General features: G+C 34.8%; 3 protein-coding genes across 5 annotated transcripts in view; all 3 read left to right on the top strand.

The window, feature by feature from the left end:
• The window catches only part of Hnf4 (Hepatocyte nuclear factor 4), a 30877-nt gene extending 15767 nt beyond the window's left edge, over positions 1–15110 (top strand). For 2 of the 3 annotated variants that reach the window (XM_030384886.2, XM_030384885.2), the window contains 6 exons: positions 12144–12564; positions 12637–13133; positions 13196–13333; positions 13492–13728; positions 13790–14386; positions 14459–15110. In XM_030384886.2, the coding sequence (XP_030240746.1) occupies positions 12144–12564; positions 12637–13133; positions 13196–13333; positions 13492–13728; positions 13790–14386; positions 14459–14505 (1937 nt within the window). In that variant the 3' untranslated portion in view covers positions 14506–15110. Of the gene's footprint in view, positions 1–10913; positions 11380–12143; positions 12565–12636; positions 13134–13195; positions 13334–13491; positions 13729–13789; positions 14387–14458 lie in introns of those variants that run through there. The other variant, XM_030384884.2, reaches the window with a different exon arrangement.
• Positions 1–21688, top strand: part of LOC115562796 (PI-PLC X domain-containing protein 2) — a 49994-nt gene that overhangs the window by 5276 nt on the left and 23030 nt on the right. The window lies entirely within an intron of this gene.
• On the top strand, positions 15330–21609 carry Lamp1 (lysosome-associated membrane glycoprotein 1). Its single transcript, XM_030384896.2, has 4 exons — positions 15330–15635; positions 19503–19880; positions 19953–20174; positions 20425–21609. Exons 1-4 carry the CDS (start codon positions 15581–15583, stop codon positions 20766–20768), a joined length of 999 nt encoding a protein of 332 aa, XP_030240756.1. The 5' UTR covers positions 15330–15580; the 3' UTR covers positions 20769–21609.

Raw genomic sequence — 21688 nt, 5'->3', positions numbered from 1 at the left:
TCGTCAATTCTATATATGTATGTATATAAAATGTGTACAAAACAAATATGAAAACAAGAGAGCATCTAAAATTAAATCAATAGAGATTTGAGTCTACAAGATTATACACGTTAAAATATTTAAGACAGCCGTTTGCAGCTAAATTGAGTCACTTTTTTTTAAAAAATACGTATACCTTTAAAAACTCTTGCTGCCATAAAATTTAATTATATTTTTACATATTAAAATAAAATAAAATAATAATTATAACCAAACATTTATATAAATTGACTATAATAACAATTTAAAAAAAAAAAAACTTTTACATAATGTTTTTGTTGTTTCATATTTTTATAAATGTGTGCATACATATTAATCAATCAATAAATATTTTTATACATAAATGTATATATATTTTTTTTATTTTCTTCAACTTTCATCTAAGAGCATTTAGGCTTCTGCTTTTTAACAAAATTTTTATATTCCTTCATATTATTTTTCTTTTTTTTCTGATTTGCTTGCGCATATTCGCTTCGCTCTGATAAGATACATTTTAATAGCGCGTGTTTATACTGTTTTTTTTTTTTGTTTTTTTTTTATTATTATTATTTTTTTATTAATTTTTTGACAATTATTTCAAATATAAGGGAAAATTTCACTCTCTTGCATTATATAATAATCATATATATATTATATGTAAACAAGATTATTATTTATTAGTATGTAATTAACGGAGTATTAATGAATTTCAACAGTATTGAGATTATAATTATTGAATTCTACTTGATAACATTTAGACAGGATCACATTAGTGTCACAATATCTAAAGGCCTTTCAAAAACTTTGCGTAGACGTCTTGCTTTCTATTAATGTCCCTTTCAAACTCATCTATTTGTCTTTTGAGCTATTCCACTTTACCCATACATATGTATATAGTTCAACTATAAAATATACATACATCTGATTTGAATTTGATTGATATACACTCTTCTACATATACATTCCATATACACTTGATTAGCTTTTAGTTGTTTTTATCAGATTTAATGTTTCTTGTTTTCTATTTTCTGCCTTCTGATTAGCGAAACTTTATTGCAGTGCTTATCACAGGTTAGCTCTTGCATTTACATACACACTGCGAGCTCTTCTAATGCTGATTAGATTTTTGTTCAAAACAATCATAAAACATGAATTTTGATAATGCCCGCCTTTAGGGGGTCTTGTGAAGTGTGTGTGGCCTCAGGTTTATTCTTAGTATATAAATATAATGAATAATTATATTGTATAAACGATTTATCGTCTGATCTAGCTTTACTTGATATTTAGCAATTACAATTATTTTTTATGGCAGATAGAAGTACATTAAACAACAATTAACTCATTGGATGTATTGCTATCGTGTTAAAACTGTATCCACATACATAATATAGTTTGCTTGACGTTCCATGAAAATAGAATTACATATACATATATATATATAGAAATGAGTATAAATATACATATATGTATAACAATTTACACTTTAAAAAATAAAAATAAAATTTACATATTAAAATATATTAGGTTATATTTGTTTATGATATTAATCTTTTTTGTATGCAATTTTTTTAATAAATCAAGTATAACAATATGTATGCTTTTATTCAAGCTATATTTAAGAAGAATATACGGTTTTCAAATTTTTAAATTAAATGGTATATTTATACATTATTAATCATTTTAGTTCTTTTTTTACGTTTCATTTTTATTTATATTATATTTAAATTTTAAAATTATTTTCAAGTAATATAATGAGAAATCTTTATATATTTCTTTTGTATTTTTTTTTTTTTTTTTTATTTATTGGCTTTTATTTTATTTATTTATTTTTTTTTAATTATTTCCCACACATATCTGTTTTGAGTATTTCCTATTTACGGCATAAACTTGAGAGTATTTTTGTATTAATTCATCTTTAATCATCTAATCGCATCTTTTGCTTCAGTTTATCGTTTATGGCTTAATTATTTTGTTTTCATTGGCATTTTACACACGAATGCCTTAATTAATTATTAATTGCATTCATATTCAAGACGTACACGTCAAATTATTGAGTCCGCTTACCCCACCCAACCCCACGTTGACTCGTTTGCAATCACATAACGATTGCCGCCCCACCAACTGCACGTGTTGTTTGTACATACTTAACGTTTAATTTCTTGTAATTATTCAGCTACCTAATAAAATAATCAATACGTTGGCCGTTAGCAGTGATCCAACCGGAAACAGTAGGCATACGCACACATTTTGTATAAAAAAAAATAAATAAAACACAAAAACAAAAAAAAAGGGCAGCTATAAGGAGGGAGCATTTACACTTGAGACATGCTCGAAATACTAGCGTAATTACTTATTGATAACAGCACAAATATAATATACTGCCAAAATCGCAAATTATTTGTAAAGCCACGCACTTGCCTGGGCTTCGTAATTGCAATTGATAACGATAGGACAAACGAAACATGATAGACGCGTCGGAGCGTGAGAAGAACGAAGCTCAAATACTCTTAAGGTGAAAATATTTATTAAACAATCTGAAAAGCAAAGAATATATTTCTTATAAAAACATTTCATTGCTCTATAAAAAACCCACATAATATATATTGATAAAGTAGAAAAAATTATACATTTTTCAAATAATTTTTATTGAAATAATAAGATTATATAAATGTACGATAGATATCGTATAAAAGAATATATATATTAGAGCAATTATTAACAGTTCCAGGCGTATGTAATATGAGTTTTGTCAGGCATAAAATCTCTTAGTCCAGACATTCTTTATAAAATGCCAAAAGCTCAATCAGACAGCAGCAGAAAATATTTAAGTTGCAGCTTATTGATTATGCAGACACGTTAGAAACGAGCCACTTGATAAGCTTACGTATTCACGAGACACGCCAGATATGATATCATAAAAAGCAAAATAAATATAGACGAGTTTATTAAATATGTGAAAAATTAAAACCAGTTATATCCAGTCCAGTGAAAGCTTAAAACTGAGACAAATAGATAATATAATATAATTAATTAATTGAATAGATAATGAAACATTTCTGAATTAATGGAAGCAATTTCATATTCTCTCTTGAACTTTTCCAACTATTTTTTATTATTTCTTGAATTTCCGGTATATTTTGTCAACACTTCTTGAAGTGCTTTTTCAAGAGACCACGAAAAATAGCTTTCCACTTAAGTTAACAAAACATAATTTGTTTGACAAAAAAACAAAAACACTATCGATAACACAATTGAAATTTGAACTTTGTATCCAAGCAAATGGACTGCGAATCTATTTTTGGGGTAGGTCCATGCTGAAAGGAACTGCTGAGAATGTGAGTCAAACAATTTTGGTCCAATCATTATGACTAGACAAAATCTAACTGTTGAAGCTCAAAAAATAAAATTTAGTATTAGGAATATAAATAATATTTAGTGTAGAATTCTCTCTTGAAACTTTATTACTACTAAGAACTAGTTCAAACTTTCTGCTCCTTTTACTCTTATCATGCTGAGGGTACTCTCACAATTTTGATCCAATCATTGTGACTGGTCAGAAACTGATGAATCCCAACCAAAACCAAAAAATCTATGAAAATTTAGTTCGTGCTCTTGAAAGGTGTTGGAACATAAAACAAAATAAAGATGATGCGACATCTAAAGTATAGTTGAAGAGGTGTCTGGGCTTAATGGAAAAGCTTATAAGTTTATACGAGCTACTGATGATTGCCGAGACAAGTCAAGTTCTAAATGTCGCCGGCAGTGGCAGCTCAGTTCAAGGCAAAGACGTAATTTAATTGCACGGCGTCTATTTGGAGATACAAATGTATCTGAAACACGTTAGAGCCCAATTAAAGCCCAGAGCCAAGACACTAAGACCAAAGCAAGCATTTTAAATAGAAAATTACACCGGACTCGATAGATAGTTATATATTCATATACATATATATTATATGTATATATATAAAGGCGCCAGGTCGTATGATAGCTATAGATACAGATACTACTGCAGCTGCAGATACAGATACAGATACAATAGCCCGCTTACATATAGTTAGACAAGTTATTAACAACAGCAGCGGCAGCAAGTGCTTTAAATGATTGAACCAGCTTATTGTGTTAGCTGCTTTGACTTTTTGTTAATAACAATTTAATTGAGACGTTTTTTAACATTTTAATTATAGACAATATGCGCGCAATTATTCGTCATAAAGATAATGATAATTTCAATAAAAAAAAAACACATTGATTCTTATATTTGAGCGACGTTAGTTAATTGGTTCAAGTCCGCTTTATGATTTATCTCATATATAACTGAAAAATTCAAAGAGAGCGAGATAGCGAGGGAGAGAGATCGAGCAAAAACTAGTTTCAACAATGTCATATATTAATAATTATATATATTTATTTAACTATTTGGCAAGTATCTGGATTTTACAACCAATATTTGAGTGACCTGCGGTAATTTCCTGCCCTCCAACCGTGGGCATTTCACAATTTGAGTCTAACTAAAGTCCCTGATAATCGGTTAAACCATTTCACAAGCACATGTTGTGATTTCAATATATTCACATAGCTATCATATCTTTGATCTGCCGATTGGCTTACAATCAATATATGTATATTCTATATATATATACATATCTATTAACTGTTTCTAATATTTAGCACAAATAGATGATCTGCGGGTTTTTCGGCCTTATTGCATCGCGTCGTCGATAACAAAAGTTGACAGCGATGTGACAATGACGCGATAGTGCACTTCGCGTGGGTTCCAATAAAACACCGACTCGACTCTCTCTATCTAAGTTGATAAGTAAGTCTAGGTAAATATAGGCATAGGTCACGCTGGCTGCGAATGAGCTCAGCATTATCTTTGAATTTGCATTTGGGTTTTACGAGGTGGTCTTGTTTGATGACATTATTATTTGATTGGATAAATATATAAATATATATATACATAAATGCATTTCCACTTGTCATTCATCATCAGCAGTAACGGCTTTTTATAGGGAAATTTATAAGTTATAAGTAAGTCGTAAAGTTCAAGGTTGCCTCACATCAACTTAAGTGTTTGGCTTGCAACTAGAAATTGAAGTTGGATAGCTGCTTACTGTCTCATATCATTGATTCTCTTTTATCGTTTAATTTGGTAGCATTTAAAAGTAAGGGCACAGATAGAGATCTTCACAGATTCTAGTTGTATCTTCATCTGTTTAAAGAAATATTTTTATTGTCGCTGTGAGATAGCCTACTTGGTATCTCATATCTCTGCTTTTTCACGTGCATCTTAAAGATGTGCGAGAAGCATTCAGATAAGTTTGCATCTCAAATCCTCAACTGTATACCTAGATACGCTTGTAATTTATCTTAATATGTTTATAATTCCCGTAATATATGTTTGTATCTTAATTATTCCTTCATATCACACTCATTACTCTCCATTTCACAGATTAAATTCTTTATCTGAATGTTCTTCATCAAAGTATATCTATAATTAAGTTTTCTGTCTCCGAGATGTGTAACTTAGTATGTAGTTAATATTGCAAATGTACGATTCTATATGTATCTGTATCTATAACTGAATACGTAGCTCACAGATTTGTCAATTATTCAGTCAGTAATACGATCGGTGAGACAGATAAACAGATACTTTTCTATCTTTATTTATTATTTACACATTATTGTGCAGCTCTCATTGATAATTGATAATTGTTTATCAGCAAGATCAATGAAATTATTCATTAACTTACTTTTTTATACAATTTCTTAATGAAATGCAATCTTTTCAATGGACTTAATCCACAGACTTAGCTAATTGTGCGGGCTATATAAATATATGCAATATAATAATAATAATAATGTATATATATATATATTATTCTACGCAACAAAACACTTTAGTGCAAACGCTCGTGGCATTTCCAATGAATTCTTAAACTGTTTTATCAGGTATACAATTCGCTAGTTTTTTTTTCATTTTAGGTACAAACCCTAATTAGCTGGGCTGGCCTGGCTAGTAATGCTAGGGTTGCAAAAGCTATAAGCAGTAAAAATATATAAAAATAAATAATAGAGTAGACAATATATTGAGGGAATAATTATTTAAGCAAAAGCTCAGGTGAATTAGTAGTGCTGAGGTAATGACAATTACAAAATATTTGCATATTACAATGTGCAGCGTTGCCAGATCAATAAAAGTGTAGATGCCGCTAATTAGTCATTTTGATAAGGAGTGATTAGAGTCAGCTTATAAACAATATATACATATATATATGTATATTGTTTTCCTAGGCATTACCTTGCAATTGAAAACGTTTTCCACTTTTTGCCTTTGTTACGCATACAAAATGAATTCGATCTTTGGCACGCAGTTCCCCAGTGATTCGAACAAAAGCAACAAATTATTATTATTTTTGTATTGATATCGCGTTGAGTCATTTAAGTATTTTTTTTTTTTATTTATATTTTTGCTATAATCGCTATCAATTCATGCTACGGTTCGTGGCCATGTGCAATTTTCATTTGATTCGATTCGATTCGATTTTAAATCGAGCTTTTTCGCTTCCTCTCTCTCTGTTTCTCTCTCTCTCTCTCTCTCTCTCTATCTCTGTCTCTCTCCCTCTATCTTTCTTTGTCTGCTCCTCTCTGTCTGTCAGTTATCAGTGGTGGCATTAGGCACGTTATTGAAATGAAGCCGATAAGAAGCTTCCCCTAGCCAGTCTGTTGGGGGTTAATCAAGGGGTTACGACAATTGGGAGCAGCTGAGAGGGGGACTTTTCTAGACGTTGTGCACGGATTGCACTGCTATGAAATTACATGTTGCTCTAATGTCGCTTTGTCGTTTGAACAATGGAAAAAACGTTAAGCAACAATTTCAGTTGATGTGATGAAATGCATTTGCTCCATTATACACATCAGTTGGCAGTTGGACTTAATCATATTTGTAATAGCTATATATTAGTATACATATATGTATATAAATAAGATATTATAAGTATTTATATTGGTTGCGTAAGTCGTGTATTCTATTCTAGTTAAGTTTATTAACTTTGATTTATAAACTAACATTTATATTTTACATATTTATGTGTAGATATTTATGGAAATTGTTAATCATATTACAAATGCTTGTTATATCCATGTAGTTATTCATAGATAGCGCCGAGGTATTAGATGTATTATTCCGTAATATTTCTTGTTCATTAAATACGTAGTTGTACTTGTTGTTTGTCTAATTTATTTTTAATTGCATTGAACTTAGTAATTATTTTTACATACATATACTTTACAAAATGTTATTACCGTTGAAATTCCATTACTACTTTATTGGTAAATAAAATGCGATAAAGATGTAGTAGAAGTAGTAGTAGTAGCAGAAGTAGCAGTAGAAGTAGCAGTAGAATTAATAGTAGTAGCAGAATTAGTAGTAGTAGTAGAAATAGTATTAGTAGTAGAAGTAGGAGTAGTAGCAGAAGTAGTAGTAATAGTATCAGTAGAACTAATAGTAGTAGCAGAAGTAGTAGTAGAAGTAGCAGTAGAACTAATAGTAGTAGCAGAAGTAGTATCACTAGAACTAATAGTAGTAGTAGTAGAAGTAGTAGTAGTAGTATCAGTAGAACTAATAGTAGTAGCAGAAGTAGTAGTAGAAGTAGCAGTAGAACTAATAGTAGTAGCAGAAGTAGTAGTAGAAGTAGCAGTAGAACTAATAGTAGTAGCAGAAGTAGTATTAGTAGTAGAAGTAGTAGTAATAGCAAAAATAGTAGTAGAAGTAGCAGTAGAAGTAATAGTAGTAGCAGAAGTAGTAGTAGAAGTAGCAGTAGAACTAATAGTGGTAGCAGAAGTAGTAGTAGTAGAAGTAGGAATAGTAGAAATGTAGTAGTAGTAGCAGAAGTAGTAGTAGAAGTAGCAGTAGAACTAATAAGGGTAGCAGAAGTAGTAGTAGTAGAAGAAGGAATAGTAGAAATGTAGTAGTAGTACCATTAGTAATAGTATATAATAGTAGTAGTAGGAATTGTAGTATAAATAGGAGGGTTGTAGTAGTAGAGTAGTAGAGTAGTAACAGTCGAACCGGAAAGATTCGTTTTTTTATATCATAGAATATTTGTAGTTGATCTGATGTCTTCGTAAATAATATTTTATATCATAGAATATTTGTAGTTGATCTGATGTCTTGGTAAATAATATTTGTTATCAACATAGAATTCTATATGGTGTGATATGGGCTGCATAATCTACTATCAGTTAGCATTGAGTAATATAACGACAAAATTATGAGCATTGGCATTGTTTTGCCGCACAGACAAAATCATGTACATACATATGTATAGATATACTAAATACTACAGTTTATATACTATCTATATAATCTTTAACGTTTACAAATATCATTCATTAAAATGCGATAAAAATGAATGATTATTATAATGATTATATTGTTTTGTTGAATTCATAAATATCGGAAATTATGTTGCCTAATGACAATATAATTTTAATAATTTTGAATGGAATACATACAATGTATACCTATACCACTTTACCTGTACCTCGTGATGTTTTTAGAGTTAAAACATATACATATATACTACAAATACTAAATACAAATTTATATTTATGTGTAAGAAGCATGAAAAACAAATTTGCTAAAAATAGCCCAAAAATTGCGTAGTTCGTGCAAAGTTTGTTTTCTTCAGATAGACACCAAAATTATAGTATTCATCTCTTGAGAAATCAAAGAAATATCTATGCATGCATAGACTTGTGCCAATATATTAGAATTTTGAAAAAGATGCACAGATATTTATTAATAAATACTCAAAAAAATATGGATGGAATATGAATAATATAGTAGATTTATTAACAATTTGTGTAGAATAATCTTGTTAATCTTTCAATATACATACATACATACATATGTATGTATGTACATGTAAAGTACGTGTGCTCGTTGCTCTATTTATTTTCACACTTCATTTCTCTGTACAAACTAAATAGCAAATAGAGTAATGAACGACTAGTTGACACCCAGTAAAAACTGTCATACACTAAGCACAGAGTATATAGAATTATTTCATAAACAAATCAGTCGAAAACCCAAACACACCCACATTAATTTCCGAAATATAACAAAATAAATACAAATAAAAACTAAACGTGCCGCACAGTTAGCTACATACATATTGATTCTCTACACATACATACATACATATGTATACAAATATACATATTTATGTACATACATATGTATGTAGTCTTTTTTCATAGTGTATTTCGGGGGCTCGACCCGTCCAGCTGTATATACTATAAGTAAATAAAAATTGGACAGACTAGAGCTCTATGTAGTCATGGATATGTACATACATACATACATATGTACATGCTGAGCACATCCGCTTCATTATTATTATATTAGCTCGACAGCAACAACAACTACAACAACAACAGGTAAAGCAAATACAGTGCGTATCACTTGTGGCGCTTATCAGCGGTATACAAAATAAATTTTTTTATGTTTTGGCCATAAAAAGTTTATTTTTTGCGCAGAAAAATGCAAACAAAATTTGAAATGAAAATAAAAAAGAAAAGAAAAGAAAATGTAATGAATATTCTTAGTCTCTGATTACGAATCGATATACCCAAACAACAATAACAACAACAGCAGCAACAAGAGACTAAGAAGAAAACAACAACATTTAGCTTTGCGAAACTAACGGTGACTCGGCATGTCAGAAAAAAATATTGAGCTCTAACGATGACTCTGCGTAAATTCGTGCGCTCCACTGATTCGCCGCTAGCCAGAGAATTGACAAAACAGCGAATTGGCGAGCTCTCGCCGAGACAGCGGCAGACACGGCGAACAAGCGAGTTTTATAGCAAGACTCGAGTAGATTATAGCGCCATAATAAAACTTTTGGATAAAACACAAAACAAAGAGGGAAAAAAAATATGATCATAACCCAAACATGTTTTTGTTTTTGTTTTTATTGCTGTTGTTGACTTTTCTCTTTTACTCTACTCTCTACCTTCTTCTAGTTCTGCTTGTTAAGTTATTTTTAAACATTTGTTTGTGGGTGGCTAGATTGACTCTGGCGAGGCGTGAAAAACGGGTGTTAATTGAAGGTGTCTATGTAGAGTGATGTAATTAATGTCTGCGAATTCGTTGAGCTAAAGTGTTAGATTGTATATATAGTAATTACCAAATGTATACATATTAGATACAAGCTGCTAATAAATTGAAATTGGTGAATCACAGGCATAAATCGATCAATTTTCAGCTTTACTATATGTACATAATCGACAGATTTTAATATAATAAATTAAATAAATTAACATCTTTTTAGTACAAAAATATTTTTAATTCGCTTAGCATTTGTCAAATTTCTTATATTTTTATACTCATTCAGGTAGTTCCGCGGACAAGTCAATAATTTATTCACCTCTGAATTTAGCTATTAGCATTTTTAGATCGAATTCTTTTAAAATAAATTTTCATAATATTCCTCAGTTCTAAATGCATAAATTAAAATAAGAAGAGGTTTTGTTTTTGTTTTTATTATAGCAGCTTTTCTTTGTGTTGTTCGGGTCTGTTTTTCTGTGTCTATCTCTTGTCTTCATATACACACACAGTCGCACTCGTGCGCCAACACACACACGCACACACATAGAGAATGCTCAATTTAAAGCCGGCTTTTTTTTTTATTTATTTATTTGTTTATGTGCTCGTTTGCTTTAGCTTGCGATGTCTTCAAAATTATTGCCTTTACTGGTGTGCATGTGTGCGAGCGTATGTTTGCCTCTATTCTCTCTATGCAAGCACTCGTGTGCGCTCCAAGTCAGGTTTGTGAGAGAGAGAGAGAGAAAGAGAGAGAGCTCCACACAGCGACAAAAATATGTACATATGCAAACACAGTGAATTGATTTAAGCGTCGATTAACGCACACATCGACACGCACACGCATACGCACACGAACTGAGACTCAGAGCGAAAGCCGCGACAACATACGATATGGATATGGGGCAGCGGCAACAGCAGCAACCGCAGCAGAGGCTTGGCGTCTGTGGGCACGGTCAGCCAACAAGCGAGCGCGCGCTCAGTGAGAAATTTTGTGTCGTCTCGTCGCTACTGCGAGTTTTTTCATTAATCAGTCAGTAGCACTAAAATGGTGCGCAAGTCCGGTAGAGTTAAAATTCCTACTAGTCGCGATGTGGGCAGCATTCTGTTGCGTGGCAAAGCCAAAGGCGATGCCACTGGTGGACGTGTCAGCAGCGATGGGCAGGCAGCAATGGCTAGGCGACTGCGTCAACGGCAGCAGCGACGTCGACGACGGGACAGCAGCGCCAGCAATTCAGCTTCAAGTGATGGTGTGTGTGTTTGTGTGTTAATTTTTTTGCTAAAAGTGTATTGCGCGTCTTGCCATTTTATTTATAGTATTCACTTTTTTCAGTTTTTTTTTTTCGTAAAACATTTAAAAAGAATATTTATCTTTATTTTTGGCAGCATAAAAAGTTCATGATCAGTACCGTTGAAACTGCAGCCCACGCCTAATGCGTTTTACGTATATGTACATGTACATACATATGTACATACATACATACATATGTATGCATGCAATGAGAACTTAGGCTTAGGCAAACAAGAAAAGCATTTGCGAGCCCCTTAAACTGTAAAGCACAGCTGCGTCGGCAGTGATTGTGCAACTGTTGTTATTGTGCTGCAGTTAAAAATGTTTAATTATAAATATTTGCTTTGCATTAAAATTTGCTTAGACAAGTTTATATAGTATATATATGTATATATACTTAATATTTAATTTAAGCCAGACTGTAGCCAAACTGGTATGGGTTGAATATTTTGAAAACTGCGAAATCGCCTATTGCGCTTCGTGTATGCACACAGTGTGACTCAAACTGTTTAAGTTGTTGGCGAACTGCTCAAACTGTATGACAGTGCTTTTTATGGCTTTAAAACTGCGGATTCAAATAAAAGCAACGTTGACTAATTAAATCAGATATCAATATACATATGTAGTTATATTAAAATATGAATTTATTATTTATTATGTGATTTTAATTATTTTATTGCGTTATTTCTATCTATAATATTTTTCTATCTCTCTCGTTCACAGAATCGGCCGAAAGTCAAATAATGCATGCAGAGGCTTTGCCTGTTGGACATCCTGCTGGCTCGCCCATTGGCCATGCGCTAAGTCCCAATGGCGTTGGCCTCGGCCTCAGCAACAGCAGCAATCAGAGCAGCGAGAATTTCACACTCTGCAATGGCAATAGCAATGCCAGCAATAACAACAACATGATGTACTCACCGAACAACAACAACAACAATGGGAGCAGCAGTCAACAGCAACAGCAGCAGCAACAACAGCAGCAACAACAACAACTGCAGCAGCAGCAGCAACAACAACAGTCGCCAACAGTTTGTGCAATTTGTGGAGATCGGGCGACGGGTAAACATTATGGCGCCTCCAGCTGTGATGGCTGCAAAGGTTTCTTCAGGCGCAGCGTACGCAAAAATCATCAATATACCTGCAGGTGAGTTTGACTAAGAGACATCCAGCTGAAGTCACGCTTTAAACTACTTTCCTTTGCTCTTACTCTCTGTAGATTCGCACGCAACTGTGTTGTGGACAAGGATAAGCGCAATCAGTGCCGTTATTGCCGTCTACGCAAATGTTTCAAGGCTGGCATGAAGAAGGAGGCGGTGCAGAATGAACGCGATCGCATTAGCTGTCGTCGCACTTCCAATGATGATCCGGATCCAGGCAATGGACTGTCTGTTGTATCGCTGGTCAAGGCGGAGAACGAATCACGACAGTCGAAAGCGGGCGCCGCCATGGAGCCCAACATCAATGAGGATCTCTCGACCAAACAGTTTGCCAGCATTAACGATGTCTGCGAGTCCATGAAACAGCAGTTGCTCACCCTAGTCGAGTGGGCCAAACAGATACCAGCCTTCAATGATCTGCAGCTGGACGATCAAGTGGCTCTGCTGCGCGCCCATGCGGGTGAGCATCTGCTGCTTGGTCTCTCGCGTCGCTCCATGCATCTGAAGGATGTGCTGTTGCTTAGCAACAACTGTGTCATCACCAGGCATTGTCCAGGTGAGTGTGGATTACTTCTTTTGTTCTTCATGTTTGTCAACCTCTCTCTGTCTGTATTATAGATCCCCATGTCTCGCCCAATTTGGATATATCACGCATTGGTGCGCGCATCATTGATGAACTGGTGGTCGTTATGAAGGACGTGGGCATCGATGATACCGAATTTGCCTGTATTAAGGCGTTGGTCTTCTTTGATCCCAGTAAGTCGATTAAGGCATAGACTAGCTTAGCTATAGATTAAAATATTAAGAGCTAAATATAAACTGTTTAGATGTATATTAAAAGGAACTTAGGGAATGGATAGATACGTTTAATATCAATTTCAATTAATCAAATATCTCATGATTTATAATTGCAGATGCCAAGGGTCTCAACGAGCCAAATCGCATCAAGTCATTGCGCCATCAGATACTCAACAATCTGGAGGATTACATCTCGGACCGACAGTATGAGTCGCGTGGTAGATTTGGGGAGATTTTGCTTATTCTGCCGGTGCTACAGTCAATCACCTGGCAGATGATTGAACAAATACAATTTGCCAAAATCTTTGGTGTGGCACACATAGATTCGCTGCTGCAGGAGATGCTGCTGGGTGGTAGGTGGAAGCACTCAATAGAATAAAATAAAGTCAATTTAATTTGTACTCCTCTTTGCAGGCGAACTGGCGGACAATTCGTTGCCACTGTCGCCGCCAAATCAGTCCAACGATTACCAGAGTCCATCGCATGGCGGCAATTTGGATGGCAGCCAGGTGAGCTCCACACTGGATACACTGGCCACGGGGAGCAGCGGAACGCATGGCCTGGATCTGGATGTGCAACAGATACAGGCGCTCATTGAGGCGAACAGTGCGGAGGATACGTTACGTGCCTATACGAACAATAATTCGATGTCAGCGGCTGCTGCTGCCGTCGCTGCCGTCGTGGCTGCTACGCCCTCATCTGCCGTAACGCCACCATTGAGCAGTGCTGCATGTAGTCCGAAGTCCCAGGAGAACGTATACATGGATGCGACAGCAACACGGCAATATAGTGTCCAACACAAGAGTCAGCTAATGCACAGTCCACAGCGAGTGCATCCCTACCAAAGAGTGGCCACATCGCCGGTCGATGCCGGCCTCGGAATGCGCAATCCGGCGGACATTACGCTCAACGAATACAATCGCAGCGAAGACAACAGCGCTGATGAGCTGTTGCGCCGCACGCCCCTCAAAATCCGAGTGCCCGACATGATGGCGCCCAGCTATGTGATGGGTGTGTATACCCTATATAGATATATATATCCTTAAACTTGAGACTCATTTGAATCTGTATTCTCCTTTACAGAGCCTTGTCGCATGACGCTTAAACAGGAGCCCGAAACGGGCTATTAACTGGTGCAATAATTTAAGTGGCATATATATACACTACCCTACCCTAACCTGTCGTACCCCACCATACACTATCCCTATAGATCCCATACCTACCTCCTCTTCAGCCCCCTCTTGCTATCTGCTAAGTGCTATACAACATAATCAAAAAACTAAACACAAAAACTTACTTAATTGTTATTGCCTTGAACTTTTTGATACCGTTTTTTTATTAGAGTTTAAGTAGGTATTTTGGAAATTGTTGCTTAATTTGTAAAACACGCAATTGCAATCTATTTTTATATTTTTTATTCAAAGGATTTGCTCAAAAACTTTAAAGTAAAACTGTTTGTTGGTTATCTATAGATATATTATACATATTATGCAAATATATGTATATGTATTGATATACATATATGCAATACTTTGTTTTAGGCTAGGGTGTTGTTTAGTAATATAAAATATATGATTACGTTTAATAAGTAGTTGATGAAAATTGAAGAACTATTTTTTTATGAAAATATATATATAAATAATTATATAGATACTGTATGTATAAAATACAATTTAATTTAAAATGGCTGAGTGAATAAAAATATACAAAAGAAATGTATTGTAAACAAATTAAATATCTGTTTATTGTTTAATAATTTTAACGAAAGAACGATGAAAAAATTGACTTACATATCTTTAAAGTTTTGCGGGCATTTTCAACAAATTTATGTAGAGCTGTAAAAACGCGTGTTTCGATATGCATAGATAACTTCTTATATCGATATAATAATTTAATTATTAACACTATCGATGAAAACTAATCGATATGAAATTACTATCGTCGATATGACACAGTACTCACAGCTGACGAAAGGCCCAGCACTATTATTTAATGTCATTTCATTTTTCGTTGTGCGCAATAAAGTGAGCTCCTAGCAGACCAGATAAAACGAATATCTGCTAAAGCAGAAGTGCCAGCTTGAAAAAAGAAAAACTAGTCGACTCTGCTTTTACGTTTTTAATATTATATATAATATTTAATCAAGAAAAAATCAACCAAATACGCAGTGCAAAACTTGACGGCTAGACGAATAGGAAATCAAATATGTTTGGGCATAAGTTTATAGTATGCACGACTTTGCTCCTGTTGAGCAGCTCTGGTGAGTAAAGCTAAAACTAACCCCCATACCGCGTGACGCCCGCAAAAAAAGAACTGCAACTCTTTGTTCAATTTGCTTTTGCTTGTTCATCGCAATTTAATTTCTGTTGTTTTTTTTTTTGTTGCTGTTTCGCCTATTGGCATCCCGCTTGCACGCACGTAACCCGTTTGACGGGCTGATGGATTTGTTGTTGCTATTTTGTTATTTTGCTGTGGTTTTATCTACAAGGGCTGTTGAAAAACAACACTGAGTCGCATGTAGAATAATTTATACGTTTTAAACGCATAGACGTGCAAATGTGTGTATGTGATTGTGTCCCACAATTTGTGTGTGTGCAGCGCATTGACATTTATCTGGTTTGTGACAATTTTCTTGCGGTTATTGTCGTTGCCATTGGAGGACAGAGTTACGAAGTAGAATCTAAGAAATCTAACAAGATGGTGGCTCAGTACCGCTGCAACAAAGAGGAAGCGCACAAAGGCGAAGGCAAACGCAAACGGTTTTTTCAGTTCTGACTCCACTTACATACACACACTAGCATTAATGCTGCTGCTGCATATGTGCATATGTTTGCTTGTATTGTATGCTGCGCTTATCTAACCGACAAGAACAACAACGTTCTACCTGCATAGAGCATGAGAAACGGGCAGATAAAACAATTTGCTTTCCTCGTTCTTTCGGCTTCTGCCGGCAGCAGCCCCCGCATTGCATATGTATGCATGTTTGTATGTAGCAGAATGCAGGCATATTCAATTTCTCGCTTTTGCTCGTTTCTTCTCGTGTTTGGCCTAAGAGGCTACACTTCGTCGTCTTCTTTTGTTGTGCCTGGCATCAACCATTTAATTATATTTGATTCACAGTGATGCTTAAATTGTTATTTATTTAACTTGCTTGTTATTTGCGTTAGACATAACCGCCCCCACACACACATGCACATGTAAATTCATATATTCCCCTTATCAGTTAGCCCTAAATGCAGGCGTATTTGTGATATACATACATACATACATAGCAACAACCGCAGAAACAGAAGTTTGGTATTCCCCCCCTCTAAAGCTATTTGTTGAATGATTTTAGAATTTAACAGCAGACAGTTGTTTTTAAATAATAATTATAGTAAATGGCGAGATTAAATTGGCATAAAAAAAATATTAAAAAATCATTAAAACTTATTTTAAGTACAAACAAAAACATTTTTTTATACAAATTGTTTTTTTTTTGTCACTTTATGTAAAGTCAAACTTCTTTTCTGTTGCATTTATAATTAATATAATATACATAATTTCAATCGAGGCTAGACTTTCCATTTATTATCTGTGTGTTTATGGCAATATTTTATTTATATATACTTAATCTAACTCTTGTATTTCCATTTCTCAAACAAAGACGCAGAAAGTATGCCATCTATATATGTATGTATGTATGTATATATGTATATTCATGTATTAGTTTCAGCTGCGGAAAAATCTGAATGTTTATTTGAGCAAAATTTTGCTGATAAGATTTGCCGCACATACTTGAAAAGTGAATCGTATATATGGAGTCAGCTATATTAATACATATATGTACATATACCTATTGTATACAATTGAAACTAACCCGCATAATTCGCATGTGTCATATAGCTGGGAAATATACTAATCATATAGTTGAGAAATATATAAATCATTATGGAGTGAAAGTTTTCGTCAAAATTGTTAGCTGATAAAAAATATTGATAAAATAGTATAATAAATGCATATAGAGAAACAATTCAGTTTCTATCAAAAATACTTAGTTTATCAACTATAATGTTTTAGAGTTTACAATAAAGCTCTTTCACATTATAACTGATATATATATATATATATATATATATATATATATATATATATATATATATATATATATATATATATATATATATATAGTATATAAAATACTAGTAAGCAGACTACATTAGATACTGAATGATGAGGCTCCTTTATTTGATAGTTGACGTAGATAATTAGAATATCAATCAATCAATTCTCATTTTAGACATAGTATAAAGGTGTATTCCTATGACGGCTATAGAAAATGCATTACATAAGGTAAATTATTTAGCCTTTAAGCATTTTTTAATCATTAATCAAGTAACACATCCACAATTCCGAAAAATTGAACCAGTATTAGGCTGCATTGCCTGTGAACTTTAATTAGAGGCTATCGCCTCACACGGGCCAGTACGCTTGCATGCCCATGGCAAATAAATCTTATTAGCTGGGGCAGTTTTCCCGGAATTTTCCAGTTACGCCTGATAAATGTATTCGATATTTGTCGCTCTCGCTGTTTGTCTGTCTGCTTGTCTGGTTGTATTTGCTGTTTGCCTCTGCTGCTGTGGCTTAACTTGCATTTAAAGGTCATCTCTGCAGTCGTGTTACAATGGCATTGAACTAGAACGCTGGGCGTGCCAAGAGGTGGGCGTAGGCGTATCACCTTTGCAATTGCGAGTCTTGCAAGTCGGAAATATAAGTGCCTGAGCTTTCGACTACAAATATATGCACATATAATATGATTAAGCTGCGTTGCGTCATTATCTAAATGGAAGGGAAAATGTTTATGTTTATTGTTATTTATGCATATACAGATATACAGAACTTTGCAAAAGCTTGCAAAATTACTGTTGATGTGTAAACTTAACTTTTACAGATAAAAACAATGAGCTTTAAAAATAGCAAATAAAAGGAAAACAGGCAGCTGCTAAAATTGTGATACGCTGGGAGGGAGTACACACATACATACATATGCAATCATGTAGAGCATTGGGCAGTCAGCTAGAGCCGTTCTCAGTAGATTTTTGCGTCACTTTATCGCCTGAAGAAACGGAAATAAATTGACATACATGAAAGAGAGACTCTGTGGTGTATCCATATGCCTATCAAAGTAAACCCTTTGTTTGTGTGGCGGGTGCAAATGTTTCAGCGAGAGAGTCTTTACAAATCCATGTAACTTGCTAAAGTCACGCCCACAAACAAAGGCAGCCCCCATCTGTCAAGCGACTCAGCAGTCGGTCAACGCAATTTCTGGTTATTTGATTATCAGTTGACGACTGTGCAAATATTTATATTATTCATCAATATGACTCACACTCGGAGCTCTGTCCGAAAACTAAGAGGGCCGACGCCGATACAATACAATAAAACACAAAGCACTCGGCTAAAATATCGTTATTCATTGAAACATGATAATTATATTAAAAGTTGACTGTTGATTCTATTTGAAAATGGCTGCGTCGAGGCCTGAATAGAAAGCGCTGTCGTGATAAACCTACCTATTTTAATGTATACATGTATAAATATATACACATACATATATTTCTTAATTGAATTATACGCTTAGTATATATGAAAGGTAAAGCCGCTCAAAGGGTATGAGATGCATATTTTGGGTACATATATTGTATATATTAATGATTTATATATATATGGTATATATTACGTTTTACTGTATAGCTTTTATCAATTAAATTTGTAAAGCTAATTGAATTTGGGAAATCTAAAGAGGCTGTAGAGCCTGAGATTTGAAAGTTCGCTTATTTATACTTATACTTATACTTTTACTTTTGTTTTTTAATATTTTTAAAATTATTTATTACAAAAATACTCCCCACATATCTCAATAAATCGGCTTCAACTAAGCTAAAGTTGAACAAGTCTGACATATTTTCCTCAACTTGTGGCTTAAAAACTTTGCCTAAGTTTAACGACCTGATAAACGCGTATCGTCGACTCGCCCTTCATATAATACGAATTAAGCAAGCAGCATATTGACACAGTGATAAAAGATCTTAAAGAGACAATGACATGCAGCTTTCTTGACGCACACTTTTCATTTCATCTCTTGCAGTTTACACGCAGTCGCTGTCGATGAGCTTGAAAGATGCCCAGTTTTCCGAGCAGGAAAAGCCGTTGACATCGAGCAGCAGCAGCTCGACTTCTACAACTTCCACCACGACCAGCACGACTATGCCGCCCCCAACAAGCAGCTCGAGCAGCACTTCAACAACATCCACAACAACAACAACGACAACGACAACCACAACTACTGTCGCCCCAACCACCAGCACCTCTGTGGCACCGAGTACCTCGACACCAGCACCCGTGACAACCACTACGCGCAAGCCTCAGCCTCAGCCATATCCAGATCCAACTGTGGGCTCATGGAACTGCTCCTGCATCATGCTCACCATGGCAGCTCAGCTCAACTTTACCTACGAGACTAAGAGTGAGTTCGACCCCCTCTCTCCCTCTCGCAGTTCTCCCATCAGACTTATTAACTGCTTCATCTCTATTGCAGGCGGCAACATGACCAACGGCTTGTTCAATGTGCCCAGCAACGCTAAATTGGATCATTGCTTGTGCGACAACCCGAACACGCAGTTCATGCAACTGAATTGGGGTCCACTTGACGGACAGCAATCGTTGGTGCTGCAGCTGGAGAACAAGAATAAATCTGTCTCACTTACCTTAATCAAAGTGGTACTGCCACTATCCGCTGCTGACTTCCCCGATGCTAAGGGTAAGTGTTTTGCGTATGAATCCCTTGCGGCAGTCTCTTGGCAAAGTACTTGGCAGTTTCCAGCATGTAGTATGCTTTAAAAAGGTTAAATGTGTGTAGGAATCTATCTATTTAGAAAGAAGGATAATACTCTAATAGAGATTCATCATTTGTGTAGAATGGAAATCAAATGTGCCCAGAGCAGCCGCAAATTATTCTAATTTGTATTATTCTTTGATCTAAGTATTATTATCTTGATATTGTAATGCAGAGAATCAGACGGTCCAGTTGATACACCAGAGCCCGAACACGGACTTCAAGACTCCCGAGAATATGTCGTACCATTGCACACGTGTCCAAAAGTTTAACATGACGGAGACAATCGATGCCAACAACACCATTGGCACGATCAGCGTTAGCCATGTCCAGGTGGAGGGATTCCGCAGTTCCAATGCCACTGGTTTCTCCACGGTGCACGATTGCGACAGCTCGCAGACCTCCGATGTGGTGCCCATCGCTGTGGGCATTGCCCTTGCTGCTCTCATTATTGTGGTTCTCGTCTCGTATCTATGTGCGCGTCGTCGTTCCATCTCTCGCGGCTACATGAGCTTCTAAACTGAAGCAAATCAAGTTAGCGATAGAGAAAGCGAGTACAGCTGAGGGTCAAAGAGAGGGAGAGAGAGAGAGGGAAGAAATATGCTTACGTATATGTTTACACATGAATAGTGTCCAGGCAGTTGCAGCAGTTGTTGTAAGTGAGCGAGGGTTAGTTAGTGCGTTATAATCAAGAGAGAGTTGTAAGATTGATTTTCTAATTGGCTGTAGAGTGAGAGGAAACAAAAGGACACTGTACGAGGGAAAGAAAGAGAGGAAAAATCAGGCTGCAAATATTAGAAATTTTGTAAATTTGTCTAGCGATTCATATAATTTTATCTTTGATTTTGTTTTGTTTAAATATTTATTGTCTAAATTTAAAAGGGAAATATCTAATTCTAAAACCAACAATTCTGTGTGTACATGTGAGCGAGGGAGGCATTCTTAAACTTATCCGTAATCGTATCAAATTATCAAATTGAATACTTTAAGCACTTTTTCTACAAAACAAGCAACAATTTAAAGTCCCACAATATGCGTATTCAAACGATACACAAAACCAAAAGTAAATAGAACACACATAAATGTATTACTCAATTAAACGTCGAAAGGTGAGAAAAACGCGTGCGAGCAGAGTGAGAGCGAGAGAGAGAGAGAGAGTGGGAGAGGGGGCAATTAAGAAATACTACACTGCGGCAAGTAACGGTTATTACGTAAATGACAACAACAAACAGCGAAAAGCAGAACACGAAATATTTTAAAAATACCAATATATTGATTTTAAATTATAACCGTTAATAAACATCAACAATTAATGTATTATTTGCCGATTTGAAGCGTAATAAACGATAAACCAAAATAAGAGTCTGATTGGAATTATAGTAGCAAGCAAGCAGTTCAACGCAGATGGACCCGTTACCGTTTCCGATTGAACTACATGA

Source organism: Drosophila navojoa, chromosome 3 (assembly GCF_054131105.1).
Source record: "Drosophila navojoa isolate 15081-1374.11 chromosome 3, UAZ_NAV_1.0, whole genome shotgun sequence".
In the NCBI taxonomy this organism is placed as follows: domain Eukaryota; kingdom Metazoa; phylum Arthropoda; class Insecta; order Diptera; family Drosophilidae; genus Drosophila; species Drosophila navojoa.
The sequence above is the reverse complement of the archived record's forward strand: the minus strand, read 5'-3'. Positions and strand labels throughout refer to the sequence as shown.